The sequence below is a fragment of the Papio anubis genome, chromosome 1 (genome assembly GCF_008728515.1).
Source record: "Papio anubis isolate 15944 chromosome 1, Panubis1.0, whole genome shotgun sequence".
Taxonomy (NCBI): Eukaryota; Metazoa; Chordata; class Mammalia; order Primates; family Cercopithecidae; genus Papio; species Papio anubis.
This window is the reverse complement of record NC_044976.1, coordinates 146,232,950-146,251,633: the sequence shown is the minus strand read 5'-3', so window position 1 is coordinate 146,251,633 and position 18,684 is coordinate 146,232,950. Positions and strand designations below refer to the sequence as shown.

The 18,684-nt window shown below is 37.1% G+C and overlaps 1 protein-coding gene across 3 annotated transcripts in view; it reads left to right on the top strand.

Moving 5' to 3' along the window:
- Nucleotides 1-18,684, top strand: part of KCTD3 (potassium channel tetramerization domain containing 3) — a 57,306-nt gene that overhangs the window by 15,571 nt on the left and 23,051 nt on the right. For all 3 annotated transcript variants that reach the window (XM_009187401.3, XM_003893116.4, XM_017949527.3), the window contains 2 exons: nt 3,974-4,164; nt 15,625-15,740. In XM_009187401.3, coding sequence (XP_009185665.1) covers nt 3,974-4,164; nt 15,625-15,740 — 307 coding nt within the window. The remainder of the gene's footprint in view (nt 1-3,973; nt 4,165-15,624; nt 15,741-18,684) is intronic.

The following is an 18,684-nucleotide window of genomic DNA, read 5'->3' as shown; positions in this document are numbered from 1 at the left end:
TTTTGTTTTTGAGATTTTGAGACAGAGTCTTGCCCTGTCATCCAGGCTGGAGTGCAATGGCATGATCTCAGGTCACTACAACATCTGCCTCCTGGGTTCAAGCAGTTCTCCCACTTCAGCCTCCTGAGTAGCTAGGACTACAGGTGTGTACCACCACACCTGGCCAACTTTTGTATTTTTAGTAGAGATGGGGTTTCACCATGTTGGCCAGACTATTCTCAAACTCCTGATCTCAGGTGATCCACCCGCCTCGGCCTTCCAAAGTGCTGGGATTCCAGGCGTGAGCCACTGTGCCTGGTCTTGTTCTACATATTTTAAATGGATTACTTGTATGGAAAATTATAGAGCAAATATGTACCTTCTTCGTAATTTTTTAAAAAACAAGTAAATTCACATATGTTATTAAGAGTTAAATTCTGTAGTTGTTATAGTCATTTTTAAATATGCTGTCCTGATTCTTTTACCCTTTTTTGACATCTCTTTATTGTGTAATACCCTAATTACTATAGAGAAAAACAACTTAGAAGAAGTAATATCTCTGTAAAAGATGAGATTATATAGTTGTTTTTTTTTTTTTTTTTTTTTTAAGTGAATCCAAGTTTATTAAAGTAAAGGAATGAAAGAATGGCTACTCCAGAGCCAGAGCGGCCCTGAGGGCTGCTTGACTGAGTATACTTACAGTTGTTTCTTGATTATATACTAAATAAGGGGTGGATTATTCATGAGTGTTTCTGAAAGGAGCAGGCAATTCCCAGAACTGAATGTTCCTCCCTTTTTAGACCATATAGGATAACTTCCAGACACTAGATGTCATTTGTAAACTATCATGGGACTGGTGGGAGTGTCTTTTAGCATTATAATGCATTATAATTAGCGTATAATGAGCAGTGAGGACGACCAGAGGTCACTTTTGTTGCCATCTTGGTTTCAGTTTTGGCTGGCTTCTTTAGTCCATCCTGTTTTGTCAGCAGGATCTTTGTGACCTGTACCTTGTGCTAACCTCCTTTGTTACTCTGTGACTAAGAATGCTAACCTCCTGGCAATGCAGCCCAGCAGGTCTCAGCCTTATTTTACCCAGTCTCTATTCAACTCTGGTTTGAACGCCTCTGACATATTTTCCCCTTCCCTTTTACAAGGGTACTCTTAATCCTAAGGGTTGCAGAGGGAAAAGATTCATCTTCTGTAACTTCTGCAGTCTGAATAGGGATGATGATATTTCTGCCTATTAGGGTCTTCTGCATTCACAGTAGAGGAATGCTCAGTCAGAAACTGTCAGTATAGTGAGAACTCTGATTTCTGACAAAAAGTGATGACTGGAAAATTAATAAGTGTTCAAGTTAAGAAAGCACTGAGTAAGCTTATCTTTCATTCCTACACAAAGAGAACAACAGCAATATATTCTACAGTAACAAGGCAAAATAAGTAAAATTATCCCAAGTAAACTAAATAAAAGAAGGCTTTTCATGAACTGGGAAATTGTTGCAACCAAGCTGATACGGACTTGGAACCAAGCTGATATGCTAGCCAATTCCAATACATGCCCACAATTAGAATACTGATCCAGATTTTTGTGTTACCCGTGCTTCTTGTTTCTTCTGAACAGCAGCCACAGATCACTGCTTGGTCCACAAGAATAAGCAGGGTGAGTCCAAATTGCAGAAAAAACTCAAAAACTACTGATGAGACAAATCTAATAAAAGGTATACCATAATTTTTGAAACAATTTTCCTCTCTTCAGTCTTTCATTTTTACTAAAGACAAATCATGGTAGGACTGATTTGTTTGCAAGATAAGCTTTAGTCTTATTATACTTGGCCTGATTATTTGTATAAAGTGCAGCAAGAATGATTAGTTCCTATATAGGCTCTTTTTAAATTGACTTTGATGAAACTTTGATCCATTAAGAATCTCAAATTAGACTTCTTAAAGCCTTGAGCCTTGCCATGGATTTATCATTGCCCGCAAACACCTGTATGAGTCGGATACGTTTCTTTCCTCTTGAGGTTTCATGATAACTTGGGGCTTCTGGGCCTGTCAGAAAGTGACTTTCTTTACTTATCCCAGACAGGTCAGGAACCTTGTACAAGGACCATGTAGACAAGATATGTGGCCAGTTTTCCCAAGGGGCTTTTATCAGCTCTCTAAGTCAAATTTGGTTCCTTAAACAAGTCCATATCTGAAAGCATGGTATTCCAGTCAAAGCCTTGGTAAAATAACCAGTTTCTCCCATTGTCTCCTGTTACAAAAGAAAACAGACTCTTATTGCAGTTATATATCGCCATAAGTTAAGAATACTCACAAATAGTTTCCAAATTCTGGAGAGATCAGGTAGAGAGAAAGAAATATGCTCCAAATTTTGTTTATAAGAGTATACTTTACTCAATTGTTAAAAGCTGCAAAATCTCAAAAGAAAAGTGTTCTTGACTCCAAAGTTTCAGCTAATTGGTGCTGCAGTCTGTTTCCTTTGGGTCAGGGGTCTCTCCACTCTCATTTCATAGTTTCCCAGGAAGATGTTACTGGAAAGGGTTCTCATCCAGACCCCAAAAAAGGGTTCTTGGATCTCTCACAAGAAAGAATTTGGGGTGATTCCTTAGAGTAAAATGAAAGCAAGTTCATTAAGAAAGTAAAGGGATAAGAGAATGTCAGCAAATTTTAGTGTTTATTAGGTTATTTAAGTATTTTCATTTGTTTATCTTAACAAATGAATCCCATCTGGTGGCTGAAGAGGGTGGTTACAAATTATAGAATGCTTAGGAAAAATTAATACATTTTTCTCTGTTGCTTTGAAGTTTAAGGAAATCATTAATTCTTCAAATTAATAGACTCAATTGTATATTCTTATGAATTATAGTTGTATTACTTGGCATACATATTTAAGGGAAAATGAAGTTGATGTGTTTTCATTTAGGCCCTTAGGTGACTATCATTTATGAATACCTAAGTTTGCTTTTTGCAGTTAATGTCAGGTAGTTCGCAAAAGAACACTTCTTTTCTTTCATCTTCTATTTATTCTCTTTGGTAAGACAAAAGGGAAACTTTATAGTTATATTTGCATCATTTGTTTAGTTTAAAAATAGATACTTCATAGTTCAACTCATTCATTATTATGATTACGTAACTGCTAAAGCACTAAATGTATGAAGGCTGCTATACATATAATCACATAGAAAACATGTCTTTAAAACCTAAATTCATATAGGGCAGAAAAAATTATTAAAAACTGACAGGAATATTTATTAGAGAAATTAGGTATTAAATAATACACTAACTTTGCAATTGGGTAATCAATAGTTCATACAGTTTTGCATTTAGACCTTTAAAAACTAGTCTTCAGAAGATATTCTGCACCCTCTCGTTTTTTATATAATAGTGCTAAGGTATTGGAATGCATGTGATATACTCAGTTATCTTAGTGTTTCTGGATAGACTGTCCATCTGAAGTACAAAAAGCAAGAGATTCAGTGTGTGTTGTTTCAGTTAATAAACACTGAGAAGCTGATTAATAACTGAAAGGTATAATAATTCTGAAATTCAGATTTTTGCTGATTGTTCGTACTCACAGAAGATGACAGTATCATTTGTGTGTGTGTGCATTTGTGTGTGTATGTATGTGTATGTGTAGAGAAACATGAAAGATAAAACCATCTTTTTTTAAAGTTTTTGAAATTTTTTAAAATTTGGAAGACTTGCTAAATTATTCTTTGGAGAAATATAGAACTGTAGTCTCTTTCAAGTCATTATATGTCCTATGTATGCAGGTATAAAATACCCCAAGGATAATATTGTGGCTTCATAGGTGATATATATCAATAAAATTTTATTTGTTATAGGAAGGTGGATGGGTAACTAGTTAGTGTTTTTTTGTTTTTTGTTTTGTTTTTTGTCATTGTTTTTTGTTTTTGGTGCATTGATGTGTATTCTGTTTGCTTAATTGCTGCCGAGTCTACCTTATGTGCCTGTTCTTCCTCAACAGAATAAAAGAATCTTCAGGATGGCAGCAAGTGTTTACGAGCCCATATTTGGATTGGACTATCGAACGAGTAGCTTTAAATGCAAAGGTGGTTGGAGGGCCACATGGAGACAAAGACAAAATGGTTGCTGTTGCCTCAGAGAGTAGCATCATCTTGTGGAGTGTTCAAGATGGGGGAAGTGGAAGTGAAATTGGTAGGAAGAATCTTGTTTATGTTGTAATTTGATGATATTAATATTTTGAAGTTTATAAAAGAGATTGACACTGAATATGGAAATTAACCTGGACTATCACTTAGCTAGAGCTGCCACAGTATTTACTGTGGGAGGAAAGATCTGATAATGAAGGAAAAATGATGTTTTAGAAAAGACATGGGGAGCATCTTTTCACCACTTTAAGTGAAACCTGGCTGCTCTATGAGAATATTGCTTTTCCTGAATCCCACTTAGTGGTGGCTGTTTTCGCTGTTTTCTCTCCACCCCTCTCAAACCACTGAACCTGAATGTGGGGTAAGTTACTTTCTTGCTCCTCATTGTTGTTGCTTCTAGACCAGACATTCCCAGACTTTTTGGTTTCAGAACCCCTTAATCTTAAAAAGTTACTCAGTACCAGGTCTTTGTTTGTATGGGTTATTTTCTTTTTTTTTTTCCTTTTTTTTTTTTTCTTTTGAGACTGAGTCTCGCTCTGCTGCCCAGGCTGTAGTGCAATGATGGCATGATCTCACCTCACTGCAACCTCTGCCTCCTGGGTTCAGGCAATTCTCGTGTCTCAGCCTCCTGAGTAGCTGGGACTACAGACACGCACCACCACGCCCAGCTAATTTTTTTGTGTTTTTAGTAGAGACAGGGTTTCACCGTGTTAGCCAGGATGGTCTTGATCTCCTGACCTTGTGATCCACCCACCTCGGCCTCCCAAAGTGCTGGAATTACAGGCGTGAGCCACTGTGCCCGGCCTTTGTGTAGGTTATTTTCTGTCAGTATTTACTACATTAGAAATTAAAATGGAAATTTTTACAAATGTTAGTATAGCTATAATAATCCATTGCATAACTTAAGTAACTTTTTTAATGAGAAATAACCACATTTTCCAAAAATGTGTAAGAAGAATGGCATGGGTTTAGTTTTGTAAATCTCTTTTTTAATTGTGATATCTATTTCTGCATTCAATCTGCTGTGATACATTGTTTTGATTGAAGTATATGAAGAAAACTTGAGCTTACACAGATATGTAGTTGGAAAAAACTTTTTTTTAGTCTTTTCAGAAAATTGTGCATAGTCTTCTTTGATTATCAAAACTCTGAAATCATATCAGTGAACTTTTCATATTTTGTTAAATTAAAATCCATCAGACTATTTTGTACTTTGAGTGAATCTTTTACCATACATGATTTTATAATGTGTTGGGCATTTGGAAATTGTTGGTTTGCTGAGTTATGTAGATCTTCCAAATGTTGATACCTTTCATTGTATAATATGAAAAAAATTGTATTCATTAGTGTCCCTGCTGACTACGTGTTAGGGAGTTGTCACACTCACTGTGGCAGATAAAAGTTTTCCAAACTGCAGATTTTCACTTGAAACTTTGAATTTTTATCATTGGCAACAAATAACATCAGTTGTTTTCCTTTAAATAATAGGCTTACTTTGTTTATTTTTTGAGGATAATTCTGCCAACCACCCAACTCTGAATAACCATAGTCATCTCAAATTAAAATGGTACTTAATGAACAGAGCAGCATGTGTAGCTCTTTGCTCCAGCAATTGTGAAGGTGTTTTTTCCTTGACATAGCCATAGCACTTAGTCATACAGAATATTAAGATATATAGTTGAAATTAAGTTTTAGTCAATACACATTTTTACTGCTTCATCAAGGACATTCTTTAGTTAGTAGTGACCATTACATTCTCTGCCACAGACTTTCAAGAACATAAAAGGCCAAATCTTTAATCTTTAATCTTTAAATCTTTGATTTGGCCTTTTGTATTCTTGAAAGCCAATGGCAGAGAAGAATGCAGTGGTCACTAGTAAAGTTTAGTGCCACTGTCCTGGTTTGTGCTAAGTAAGGTACCTCCTGTTTTTACCAAACATTGCTTTGCATCATCGGTGTAAATATCAACAAAGATGTTCTCGAATAAGCCATGAAATACCCACTTTGACTATTTCAGCACTTCCTGTGTTTGTAGCTGTGCATTCACATAAAGGATTTTTAATGATCAGTTGAAGCTAATACCAGATGGATACAAGTAAAACACCTGGTGCAGGTAATACCAGCTGGATACCAGTAAAATCTCAGGTCTAGCCACATCTATATGTTCATCTGTTTGCAAGACAAAAATACAATTCTACAGACAAGAGATTGACTCTCTGCCAGATTTTTAGATTGAAGAGTTACTGTATTATTGAAAAGTTAACATGTTATTTCTTCATGGACTTTTCATCTAGCAGGCATTCAGCGTTGTCATCTGTTCAAGGCTTTATTAGTCTCTTAGCAATTGAGTATATTTCTCTAGCCACTGTAATGTCTTAACTTACCTTTGAGATCCTTCATTAGCTTTTTCATTTCTAGTTTGAAGGTCTATACCAAACAATTTCTGGATTAAATGAGTTTTTTACATCTTTATTTAAAATACTTAATTTCCTTTTCTTCTTTTCTTTCCTTTTTTTTTTTCTGAGACAGGGTCTTGTTCTGTTACACAGGCTGGAGTGCAGTGAAGTGATCCTAGCTCACTGCAGCCTCAACCTCCTGGACTCAAGCACTGAAGCAGTCCTCACACCTCAGTCTCCTTAGTAGCTAGAACTATAGGCAGACACCACCACGCCTGGCTATTATTTTTTAATCATTGTGTAAATGGGGTCTCATTATGTTGCCCAGGTCTCGAATTCTTAAGCTTTAGTGATCCTCCTACCTTGGCTTTCCAAAGTGCTGGGATTACAGGCGTGAGTCACTGTGCCTGGCCAATTTGTTTTTCTTTAAACTCTTGAGTATTCAGTCTCAGTGAATCTACAACTGACATGATACTATTCAAAAGTGTTTTGCTACGTAAAGCACAATAACGTTAAATTGCTAATATCTATAAAGTTTGAGGGAAAAATAGTTTTTGTTATTTTAAAATTTTTATTGGCTGGGCATGGCAGCTGATGCCTGTAATCCCAGCACTTTGGGAGGCTGAGGTGGGTGGATCACGATGTCAGGAGTTCGAGACCAGCCTGACCAACATGGTGAAACCCCATCTTTACTAAAAATACAAAAATTAGCCGGGCGTGGTGCCATGCACCTGTAATCCCAGCTACTCAGGAGGCTGAGGCAGGAGAATCGCTGGAATCCAGGAGGCGGAGGTTGCAGTGAGCCAAGATCACACCATTGCACTCCAGCCTGGGTGACAGAATGGCACTCCGTCTCAAAAAAAAAAAAAAAATTATAGTTTTGCTCAATTGTTTGAGTCTTTCCTTTTGTGAGTCAAAGAATTCTGATTTTTCTTTGTCAGCATCTTTAGACTTAGGTGGTGCACCTATGGATTGAGCAGGCAAGTGTTCTAATTTTCTTTTTTAAAGCCAGTGATCCATCACTACATGTAAGAATATATTTTTAAAAATTGTGGAACAAAAAATTTTTAATAGTTTTTGGTAAAATATAAAAATTTAGAAAACTTTCAAAACATCTTTAATACTAATATTGCAGAACAACATAGCGGTATTTACTTATTTCTTGTACTACTTTGTAGGTGCACGAAAACTTGGATTTCAAAATAATTTATTGGACAATAATGAGGTTGCAGAGATCATAGCAGATATAAACTGAAGATAGCTAATAAGCACACTAGAAGTATTTGGAACAAACTATGTTAATCTTGGGAAGTTTAGTTATACTGTAAGCCCACCACTAGAGATAATTATAGAAAAAATAAAAATATATATGCAGATTCTATTAGCTGTCTTAATCGTGACCTCATCACGTGTCATGTAGCCTCTGGAAAACTCCTCTGTATACTCTTAGAGAATAAAAATTTTTTAAAAGCAAATTGTTTTTCATGTTACCATGAAAATAGTCTTTTCCTCTCAGACTTCTGGTAAGGGTCTTAGGTAACCATGTTTCCCAGACCACACTTTGAAAACCGCTGTTCTAGACCATTGTCCTTTCCTTCTTTCCCAACCTTCCTTCTCTCCCATCTGGTTTTGGATTCATGCCTTCTAGACTTAAACTTAACATAGCCTTCAGCTGCCCTCTGGGTTACTATCCTTCATTCCTTTGAAGTTATTAGCTCCAGTTCCCTGATTGAATTTTTCAACCCCACTGGATTCTCTTCATTGGTCACTTCCCCTTTTTGTCAGATGTGGAGTCTGTCCTTATAATCACTCTTTAGCATAGAGCCTCGAGTTTCTTGGGTCTCTCCATCTCTATGGCTGATTATGGCTGGGAAAAAGAAATGCACGTGCACATGTCCACACATGCACACACACACCAATGCTGTCTCAATTCCTGACCTCTATCTCAAGTGGGCCTTTAAAGCTACCCAGCAATCCTACTGTATAATCCTTTTTGGTTCTCTCTGTTACTCTCCTGGGTGATACTTCATACTTTTTTCTTTCCTCATGAACTTACAACACCTCTGTCATTCTCATTGAGAGGATAGAGAAAGCCAGGAGAAATTTTCCCTAAGTTGTTACCGTCACATGTGCCCATCTCTGTGTATCAGTTCTGATATTCTCCATTGTTTCTGTTGTTACTGTGATTAAATTTTCTCTGCTCTTACCTAGGGCCAGTTTCTCCAGTTATCTACTAGATGCTATTTTCCCTCACTCCTCGAGTACATTGCAATTCCCCCTCTCTCCTAAATCAATAAAAATTTCCCACTCTGTGGCATCATTTTCATCAGCATACATTCATGCAGTAATTCAGCCTTAAAAGCAATAACAAAGACTACCCTACATTCTCTTCTAAAATTTCCTCCTTTTTTTTTTGCTTCTCTTGAAGCTAGTGGGCCTTAATCCATTTGGGCTGCTGTAACAAAAACATATTCTTGGTGGCTTATAGATCTATTCTATAAATCTATTTGTCACAGTTCTAAAGGCTGTGAGTAGGCCAGTATCAAGGCACCAGTAGAGAGAGAGTAGTTATCTCATCTTACTGTTTCCATGTCATCTTCTCTCTCAGACTTGCTCTGATTGTGCTTTTCCCCTCAACCAATCCATAAAACTATTGATAGTGTCACCCATGATCTCTGTTCTGCTAAATCCCATGATCAAATTCTAGTCTTTCTCTTACTAGAACTGTCATTTGGTGCGTTTTATATTGCTTAATTACGCCTTTGCCTTTGAAGACTTTCTTCTTTTGCCTTCCAGGACACCTTGTTGTACTGATTTTCATCCTAGTTCTGTGTTTCTTCTTAGTTCCTTTTGATAGTTCTTCCTTATTTGCCTGACCACACAATATTGGCGTACCTCAGGGCCCAGTCCTTGGACTCCATCTTTTGTATTTATTCTGTTCGTGATCTTAAAGCCTTTGTGAATGCTTTCTATATGCTGATGGCTTGCAGGTTTATATATCTAATCTGGACCCCTTAACTGAACTGCAGAATTTTATATCTGTGTTAAGAGTCGTAAGACCACTCCTGGATTCAGTGATTTGCTAGGAGGACTCACAGGACTCAGCGTATAGAGGTTCTTAGAGCTATGATTTATTACAATGAAAGCATACAAAGCAGAATCAACAACAACAAAAGACACATGGGTCAAAGTCTGAAGGAAACCAGGAGCAAGCTTCTAAGAGTTCTCTTCTAGTGGAGTCTCTCAGGATGTGCTTAATTCCTACAACAACAAATTGTGACAATACTTGTGAAATATCTGTCAGGGAAACTTACTAGAAACTTAGTTTTCCAGATCATTACCAGAGGCCAGTTATGTTAGCATCCTTTGCCTAGTATGTAGCGAGATTCCAGATTCCCAGAAGGAAAGAAAGTGTTCAACATAAGCTGCATTGTTTATGCAGTTTAGGCTTTTTGTCACCATAGATTAGATTTCCTTTACCTAGAATTTCAGGAGTAGAATTATATAGTATGTATTCTTTTGTGCCTGGCTTTTTATTAAACTTAATGCTTTTGAAATTCATCCATGTTGTTGCATGTATCAATTGTCTGTTCCTTTTTATTGCTGAGTAGTATTCCATTGAAATAATATGGCAGATTTGTTTATCCATTCACCTGTTGATAGGCACTTGGCTTATTTCCAATTTGGAAATATTACGAATAATGCTGCAGTTAACATTCAAGTAGAAGTCTTTCTGTGGAAATATCCTTTCTTAAGGCAAATATATAGGAGTGGAATTTCTTAGTCATGTGGAAAGTCAATGTTTAAGGTTACAAAAAACTGCCAAACTGTTTTCCAAAAGTACCTTTTTACATTTTTACTTGCAGTGTGTGAGAGTTGCAGCTGCTCCACATGCTAATCAACACTTAGTATTGTCGGTCTTTTTAATTTGAGCCATTACTCTGGTTTTTAATGGTTCAGTGCTTTTAATTGTGGCTTTAACTGCATTTTTCTGATAATTAATAATACTGAGCATCTTTTCCTGTACTTAATGACCATTTGTATATTTTGAGAAGTGTCTCTAAATCATTTGCCCCCTTTTTGATGAAGTTGTCATCCTGTTACTTATTTGTAAATTTTTTTTACATATTCTAGATTTATGTTTCACAACAAAGGAAATCTTATCCACCAAGGGACATTTGGAAATGTCTAGAGACATGTTTGGTTGACACAGTTGAGGGAGGCCTGTACCTGTCCTCCTTCCCCTTTTCTCCATCTCTCCCTTGCTCCCTCCCTCTTCCTCCTTTTGAGCTTTCTAGATCACTTTATTAACCTGAGGTTGTGGGAGCCCGGATTTTTTATTTCATTTTTTTCTTCTCCGTTCTTCAGTTTAGGTATCTTTTATTGATCTACCTTTAATGTCTTTTATACTTCTGCAGTATTCAATCTGCAGTTAAGTTCATCTAGTGAATTTTCATTTGAAATGTTGGACTTTTTCGCTCTAGCATTATTTTTTGATTCCATTTTCTAGTTTGTTTCTTCTGCTAAGATTTCTTTTTGTTCATTATGTTCACTTTTTAGTATTTATAATAGATGTTTAATTCATTAAAGTTTTTGTCTGCTAATATCAATATCTGGTTATCATGTTTTTATTTTGGGTCACATTTTCCTGTTTCCCTGTCTATAGAGTTTTGATTATGTGCTGTACACGTGTGTGTGATACATTTTGTAGGGTTATGAATCATGTTGCCTTCCTTTAAAAGTTGTGAGCTTTGTTCTGGCAGGCAATTAAATTACTGAAGGATCTTGAACCTGTTAGGCTTGTTTCAGTACTTTGTTAGGGGTAGGTAGCCTCTTCTAGCTTTATTTTTAATTTTAGGGCAGGGCTCCTTTTCAAGGGTGTAGTCCTTATTTTTAAGATGTTGCTTTTCTGGAATCTTATTTAACTAAATGCCCGAGGGGCTCAGCAAGAACTCTCTACTTGTATTGATTTGGAACTACTCGATCTACCCACATATATGATCTCTGGTATCTGATATCTCCAGTTACCTCTTAGTCCTAAAGCTGCCTGCCTGCCTTCTTTTCTTTTTTCTTTTCTTTTCTTTTCTTTTTGGTTTTCTTTTCTTTTCTTTCTTCCTCCTTCTTTTTTTTTTTTTTTCTCAGAGTCTCGCTCTGTTGCCAGGCTGGAGTGCAGTGGCGCGATCTTGGCTTACTGCAACCTCCGCCTCCCAGGTTGAAGGGATTCTCCTGTCTCAGCCTCCCTCCCAAGTAGCTGAGACTACAGGCGTGTGCCACCACACCCAGCTAATTTCTGTATTTTTAGTAGAGTCAGGTTTCACCATGTTGACTGGATGGTCTCGATCTCTTGACCTCGTAATCCGCCTGCCTCGGCCTCCCAAAGTGCTGAGATTACAGGTGTGAGCCACCGCACCTGGCCAGCAGCCTTTCTTTCCTTGGAGATTCTTGCCCTGTCCAGGTGCAGTTTGGCCTTAGCCCGGGTCTTAGGAAAACACTTATGCAACTTTTATGCCACCCCTTCCCCACTGTGGCACGGTTCCCTTCCTTCTTGTGCTGTACCTACAAATTCTAGCCTCAAGTTCTTCGCCTCCTCAGTTCAGGGAAATCATCTCTCTTTATTTGGTGTATTAGTCCATTTTCACACTGCTGATAAAGACACCCAAGACTGGGAAATTCACAAAAGAAAGAGGTTTAATTGGACTTACAGTTCCACAGGCTGGGGAGGCCTCACAATCATGGCAGAAGGCAAGGAGGAGCAAGTCACATCTTACGTGGATGGCAGCAGGCAAAGAGAGCTTGTGCAGAGAAACTCCTGTTTTTAAAACCAGATCTTATGAGACAATCCATTCCCTATCACAAGAACGACACAGGAAAGACCTGTCCCCATGATTCAGTCATTTCCCATGAGGTTCCTCTCACAACACCTGGGAATTATGGGAGCTACAAGATGAGATTTGGGTGGGGCACAGAACCAAACCATATCACTTGGGTCTCACCTTGCTATGCTGTGATAGAAAGTACTCTTATGCAGAAAGCCGGGGGTAATGTGGGGGCTTGTCAGTGTGTTTCCATCTCTCAGGTCCCCTGCTGCCTGTTGTCCAAACCTAAAAACAATTGTTTCATGTATTTTGTCCATTTTTGGTGGTTGTTCTTATTGCTGTTTTGAAGTGGAGAATAATCGGGTGCCATTTATTCTATCATGGTCGACAGCTTAAGTCTTCCCAAACAACTTTAGGAAAAAAGAAATGTAACATAAACAATTTTGAAATTATAATACATTGGTAACTAAACAGAAGGTAAACCAGTTGTGATTTCTTTTTCAAGTAGCTATTCGTAACATACTAATAAGTGAAGGAAATTTTATTCCTTGCTTGGTGTTCAAAGGCTAATGTGATAGGTAGCTATGTTATGAGCTGGTACAGTAGTAATTTGTTCATGCCCTGTAAAAGAAGCCATTTGTTGTTAACAGATGTTCTTCAGAACATGACAACACTATCCAAAGAAAATTGTTAGAGTTGGTATATCCGTGATAGGGCTCTCCCAGAGACTGAACTCCCTTCATTATAACTTAGATAAGACAGAGTTACTGGGTTGCCGCTATAAGCAATATTTTACCAAGAGGGCCCCTTAAACAGGAACTGGTCATTATTTATACTGTTGTCTTCCCTGTCACTGGTGCTCAGGATTGTCGAGCCTAAGCGGGAGTGACATTTTAAATTTCGTGAGACCATTCGGAGTGTCTTTCTTGATTTCCCAGAACCTCATCCTTCTCTGGAGTAATCAATGTTAGTTGGTTTTCCTGTTTTCATTTCTGCCTTTCACATAGCCCATGATACTGAATATAGTTGGCTTCACATGTTCTAAAACATGTTCACATTGTTTGTTATCGTCAGTAAAGTACTATTATGTAGAATCCCTAAAATTGTATATACAATGTGAACTGATGACTTTATGCTTTGAAGTGGCAGGTTCATTTCTTAACCAATTCTGGGCAAAGGACTTAGCTTTGTGTGTGTGTGTGTTGTACTTTATTTTGTTCTAGCTTTTTGGGCTGAGATAATGTGTTTCATGTGCATGCTTGTGTAAATATGGATTTTATACATATAATTAAAATGTTTATATAAAAGAGATTTCTGGCAATACTTAGCAAGTTTTTTGTTTTGGTTTCTTTTTGTCATGTATCATCTTCTTGCTAGATGCCTTGCTTTTACAAGACTGATTAAAAGTTTTCAAGGTGTTATTTGTCACTAGTCTTCTGTATCATACAGTTCTGAACACAAAGAGAATACCTAGCAACAGTATAAGATTCAAAAGAAATCAGTAATCTTTCTGGCTTATGCTTTTAAAGCATGTTATAATTGCATTCAGTTGCTTTGTTTTTCCCATGAGTGCTTCAAGGTTTCATGCATTTTTTTCTCAGCTAAATGCTGACAAAGTTGTTTGTATTGGCACAGGTACTTTTTAAAAATAAATAAACTGATACTTGAAGCAGCCAAAGATCTATATAAAAGAGTATTTTAGAGGTGAGACTTATTTCCCAGCATTATTAGGTAAAAAATATATTTCCCATAAAGTGTTTTTCAAATAAAAGATAATGCTATTTAAATGCTAGAATTGGATTATAACTTTTTTTTTTTTTTTTCGAGTTGCTCTGTCACCCAGGCTGGAGTGCACTGGTGTGGTCTCAGCTCACTGTAACCTCTGCCTCTGGGTGCAAGCGAATCTCCTGCCATAGCCTCCCCAGTAGCTGGGATTACAGGCGTGTGCTACCATACCCAGCTAATTTTTGTATTTTTGGTAGAGATAGAGTTTCACTATGTTGCCCGGGCTGGTCTTGAACTCCTGACCTCAAGTGATCCACCCTCCCTGGCCTCCCAAAGTGCTGGGATTACAGACGTGAGCCATCGTGCCTGGCCATTTATAACATTTTTAAGCTCAAGTGATCATTGAAACATTTAGCTTAGACCCTATTTTGTAGTTGAGATAAGAACCAAAAAAGTGGCAAACAAAGGTACTCTGAGAGCCAGGATCCCAACCCAGGTTCTCCTGACTCCTAGTGCAGTACTCTGCTAAAGAGAGACAACTGTATAAGGCCAATATGCCATACCAAGGTGAGCCTAGAATTCTCTGCTTAGGCATTGTTGGGTCTTTTGCTGTTGATGTGTGATATGTGCTCATTACAACCTCGCTCACCTACACTTATCTTCTGTTTGCTCAGATTCCCTGAGCTTGCCATTATTCAGTCTCCCAATTAGATGGACTCCTATTAACCTTTAAAAACTCCAACTGAGATGGCTTCTTTTCTAAGATATATTTTCAACCACCTTTACATGCCCTCTTTTACCCCATAGATACTATTGTACCCTGTGCATCCTTCTGTTATTGTTATATCAAATTATAATTGGTTGCAGTTTTTTCTCTACTAAAGTGTAAGTTCTTAGTAACATCTCGTCGTCTTGTGTTTTTTAATCCTAAAGCCTAATGTAGTGTCTTTTGAATTAATTAAATTGAGATTGCAGTGCTGGAAAACATGGGGTTTAAAATAAGCTCTGAGTAAAAGGCCCGGATGTTTGTTTTTAGTATTGTGTGACTTCTTGCTGCTTTTTTCTCCTTTTTACTTATTTCCAGAATTTAGACACATTGTGGATAGTTGAGGTTGCCAAGTCTGTGTGTTCAGATCACTAGTTCCTAAATATCGGGTCTATGGACAAGCTGCATCTAACTCGCCTATGGATTTTGTAACAATACAGTAGGTTTTCTGATTTAGTGAGTCTGGCATGGATCCCAGGATCCTTTTTGTTTTGTTTTGTTTATTTTAAATCTGTCAATCAGGTTATTTTGATGATCAACTGAAGTTAGGAACCAAGCTTCAGGATAAGGTGTTAGAGCAGTGTGAGATGGCTTGGAGCAGATTCTTCCTTGCTTTAGTAGTTCTGTAAGCTGCTTAAGAGCTTGTGAGTTTCTTATTTCTGGTCCCCAAACACATATAGCACATAGTTTGTAGTAATGAGAATAGGTTTAAATTGTCACCTTTAAGATGTTTTTAATCCAGGTTTTGATTAATTATAAAAATGGTGACTGATTAACCTTTTTATTTTTTATTGTCATTTAAGGAGTGTTCAGCCTGGGTGTTCCTGTAGATGCTCTCTTCTTTATTGGTAACCAGTTGGTGGCCACGAGTCATACAGGGAAAGTGGGAGTGTGGAATGCTGTCACTCAGCACTGGCAGGTTAGTTTTAACTAAAGCATATTACAGAAGTTAAAATATTTCTGAAACGTATGCTGATTATGTATTTTTTTTTTCCTTGTAGAATTCATATTGTTTCTGGTTTCGATTATACAAATATTGAATGAATGTAGTGGTCAATTTTTTTACTAGATGCATATTTGAGCATATTTTCAAGAGTTTAAGTTACTTTGGAAAATAAGTGAGTTTTTTAAACTGTGGTTTGGCATTTCTCCATTTGTTTTAAATGTTCGAAGTTCAATGCCTTGAGCATGGTAGTCCAGGCAAATTTTATTTCCTGAACAGGAGCACAGATCTGTGTGAAAACCCATAATCTGTTCAGAGATGATAGCACGCTAAATACTCTCAAGTACTTGAGAGGAGTAAGAAAGAGGTAAGACTTTAAAAAGTTAATACCTGATTCTTAAAGGAAAGAGGAAGAATTAAGGACTTTAAGCAGGGAGTGACATAAGCAGATCCATGTTTTAGAAAGGTAACAGTGGTTGCTAAAATGAAAGGTGGACTGGAGGTCAGGAGGGAATCTACTACAGCAATACAGCAATCTGAGAAGCAGAGGACTTCAACTAATGGCAGTGGTAGTCGAGGTGGCAAAGATGAGTACATTTGAAAAATATTTCATAGACCTTCCTAAAATGACAGGTCTGCTATCTGATTGATGTGGGAAATTGAAGAAAGAGAAATATATTTCTAATTTTGGGTTTCTAGTTTGACAATCCAGTAGCTGGTAGTATTTTGAATTGATAGGAAACGTGGGAAGAGAAGCAGATAGGCTGGTGGGTCAAGTGAAGAATGGTTAAATTGATTAATACGTTTACTTTGAGATTCCTATGGTTATTCAAGGTAGATGTTAGGTATATAGTTGGAAGTACTCCTTTGGAATTTAGGAAAGAAGAAAGGTGAGAAATCTTTAGAGTCCATAATATTTATGTGATAAAAAAATTGATAAGATTTCCCATTGAGTGGGTATATAGAAAGAAAGCAAAGTCCAAATTAGAACTTTGGGGGAACATTAGCATTTAAGGGGACAGGATAGATGACGAAGAGCCAAAGAACATGACATGATTGAGAAATGACATTAATTTTGGCAGTAGATATCATTTTCAAATATATATGTTAGGTGTTGGTGGAAGAAAGCTAGATGGCAGGAAATGAGGAAGTAAAAGATCAGAGAAAGGAGACAGCAGATTCAAATACCTTTCAAGAAGTTTGGTGGTGAAGGAAAGCAGAGAATCAAAGTGATGGCTTAAGGATCAATGCTGGTTTGAAAAAAAAGATATTTGGTGCTTTATTTTTCCTCTAGGTTAGGATAGGCTTGAGCATACTTGTAGCTAGAGAGAAGAGTTGCCGGAAGGACCTGAAGATTGAAAAGAATGGAGATTATTTCTGGTCCCATAAAAGTCAAGAGTGTATGTGGAATCTATAGCACAGCTAGAAAGGTTGACCCCACAGGGAGTAGAGACATTTCTTTCTCTGTGACAGAAGGGTAAGGAAGGAGTAAAGAGAAAGGCATTGAAGACTATTGTCAAGTACTGCAGAAATTATAAATAGTATATTTGCAGTAGGCCTGGGATCCCATGTAGTTCTTTAGTTACATAATCAAGGTTAATTTTAAGTATTTGAGTCAGATGAAGCAGGTTTGTATATAATCTTAAAAGTTTTTTGCAAAATCATGAGGACAGTTTCAATAAACTATTAATGAAAATGTTATAAAAGTAAAAAAAAAAAATTAAATGTTTCTGTTTCTTGTTTCCATTTTTTGTTTAATTCCCCCCCCCCCCCCCGACCTACACACACAAAATTATGTTACAAAAGAAGATTAATAAGGAATTAATTGGTATTGTCAAGTAGGTAGCCTAGGCTGTTACATAGCATAAGAGCAATTTTTAGGCACTATTTCCCAAGTTGATATTTTAAATTTAGATTTGTATTGGAAATATGGATTATACATGTTTCATTCTCATATCAAAGCAGAGAGCTTTGGAAGTTAGCTCTGGAAAGGCCTTATGTACTTTACTTCCTAAAGAATCAGATAACTCATATGTATTCTGAGAAATAGAGATCTTCAGCCATAGTTCCATCTGAGTGATAGCCTAGCCTCTAAGTACACAGTGGAGGCTGAATTTGGGGAGGAAATGTTGGTTCTGGGAAGAATAATTCAGAGTGAATTTCTGCGGTCTGATGGACTAGACTGGACAAGAATTTGGGAGTTGTGTTTAATTTAGCTTCTCTCTTTCCTGTTGTGAGGCACCTGTAGCACTGATGTTAGAAGCAAACTTTTTGTGTGTGTGTGATAGGTTTACAGACCTCCGCATATTAGGAATAGGAATAAGGCAGGCATTGGAATCCTGGGCCCACATTTTGTTGGGGAGAGAGAGGATTGACTTTTCAGTATTATGTCTTGACTGCTTTCTTAAGTATGGTCTGTTTGCTTACTTACAGAATTTATAGTAAGAAATACGAGATTCTTACTTAGATTTAGACATTCTAAATTTATATAGAGAAATATTAGATACAAATATTGAAACAATGTATATTGTTTATACTATGTATTAAATTCTGTTAATTGACTAGTTTGTTTATACACACTTGCGTACCACATACCAAAGTAAAGGCTCTGGGATCTGGGATTTTAGCAAAAGCCGGCATAATTTCATGCGACAGTAGAAATTGAGCCTCCTACAAAACTCTGAAGGTTTAAGTTTCTCCATCCCTGAGAAGACTGGGAAAAGTTTGCCCAATAGTCTTGGAACAAGAAAGTTTGATGTGTGTTTGGTGTCTTGGAATGGGAAATGGAGATGCAAGAGTAAACCATTAGAAATTGAAACCAACATATTCAAATTAGGAGTGAATTGAAGCACAAAGACTTGCCTTTGTTGTATGAGAGCCCCAATTTGAGAAACTGATTTAGAACCAATTACATTTCTAG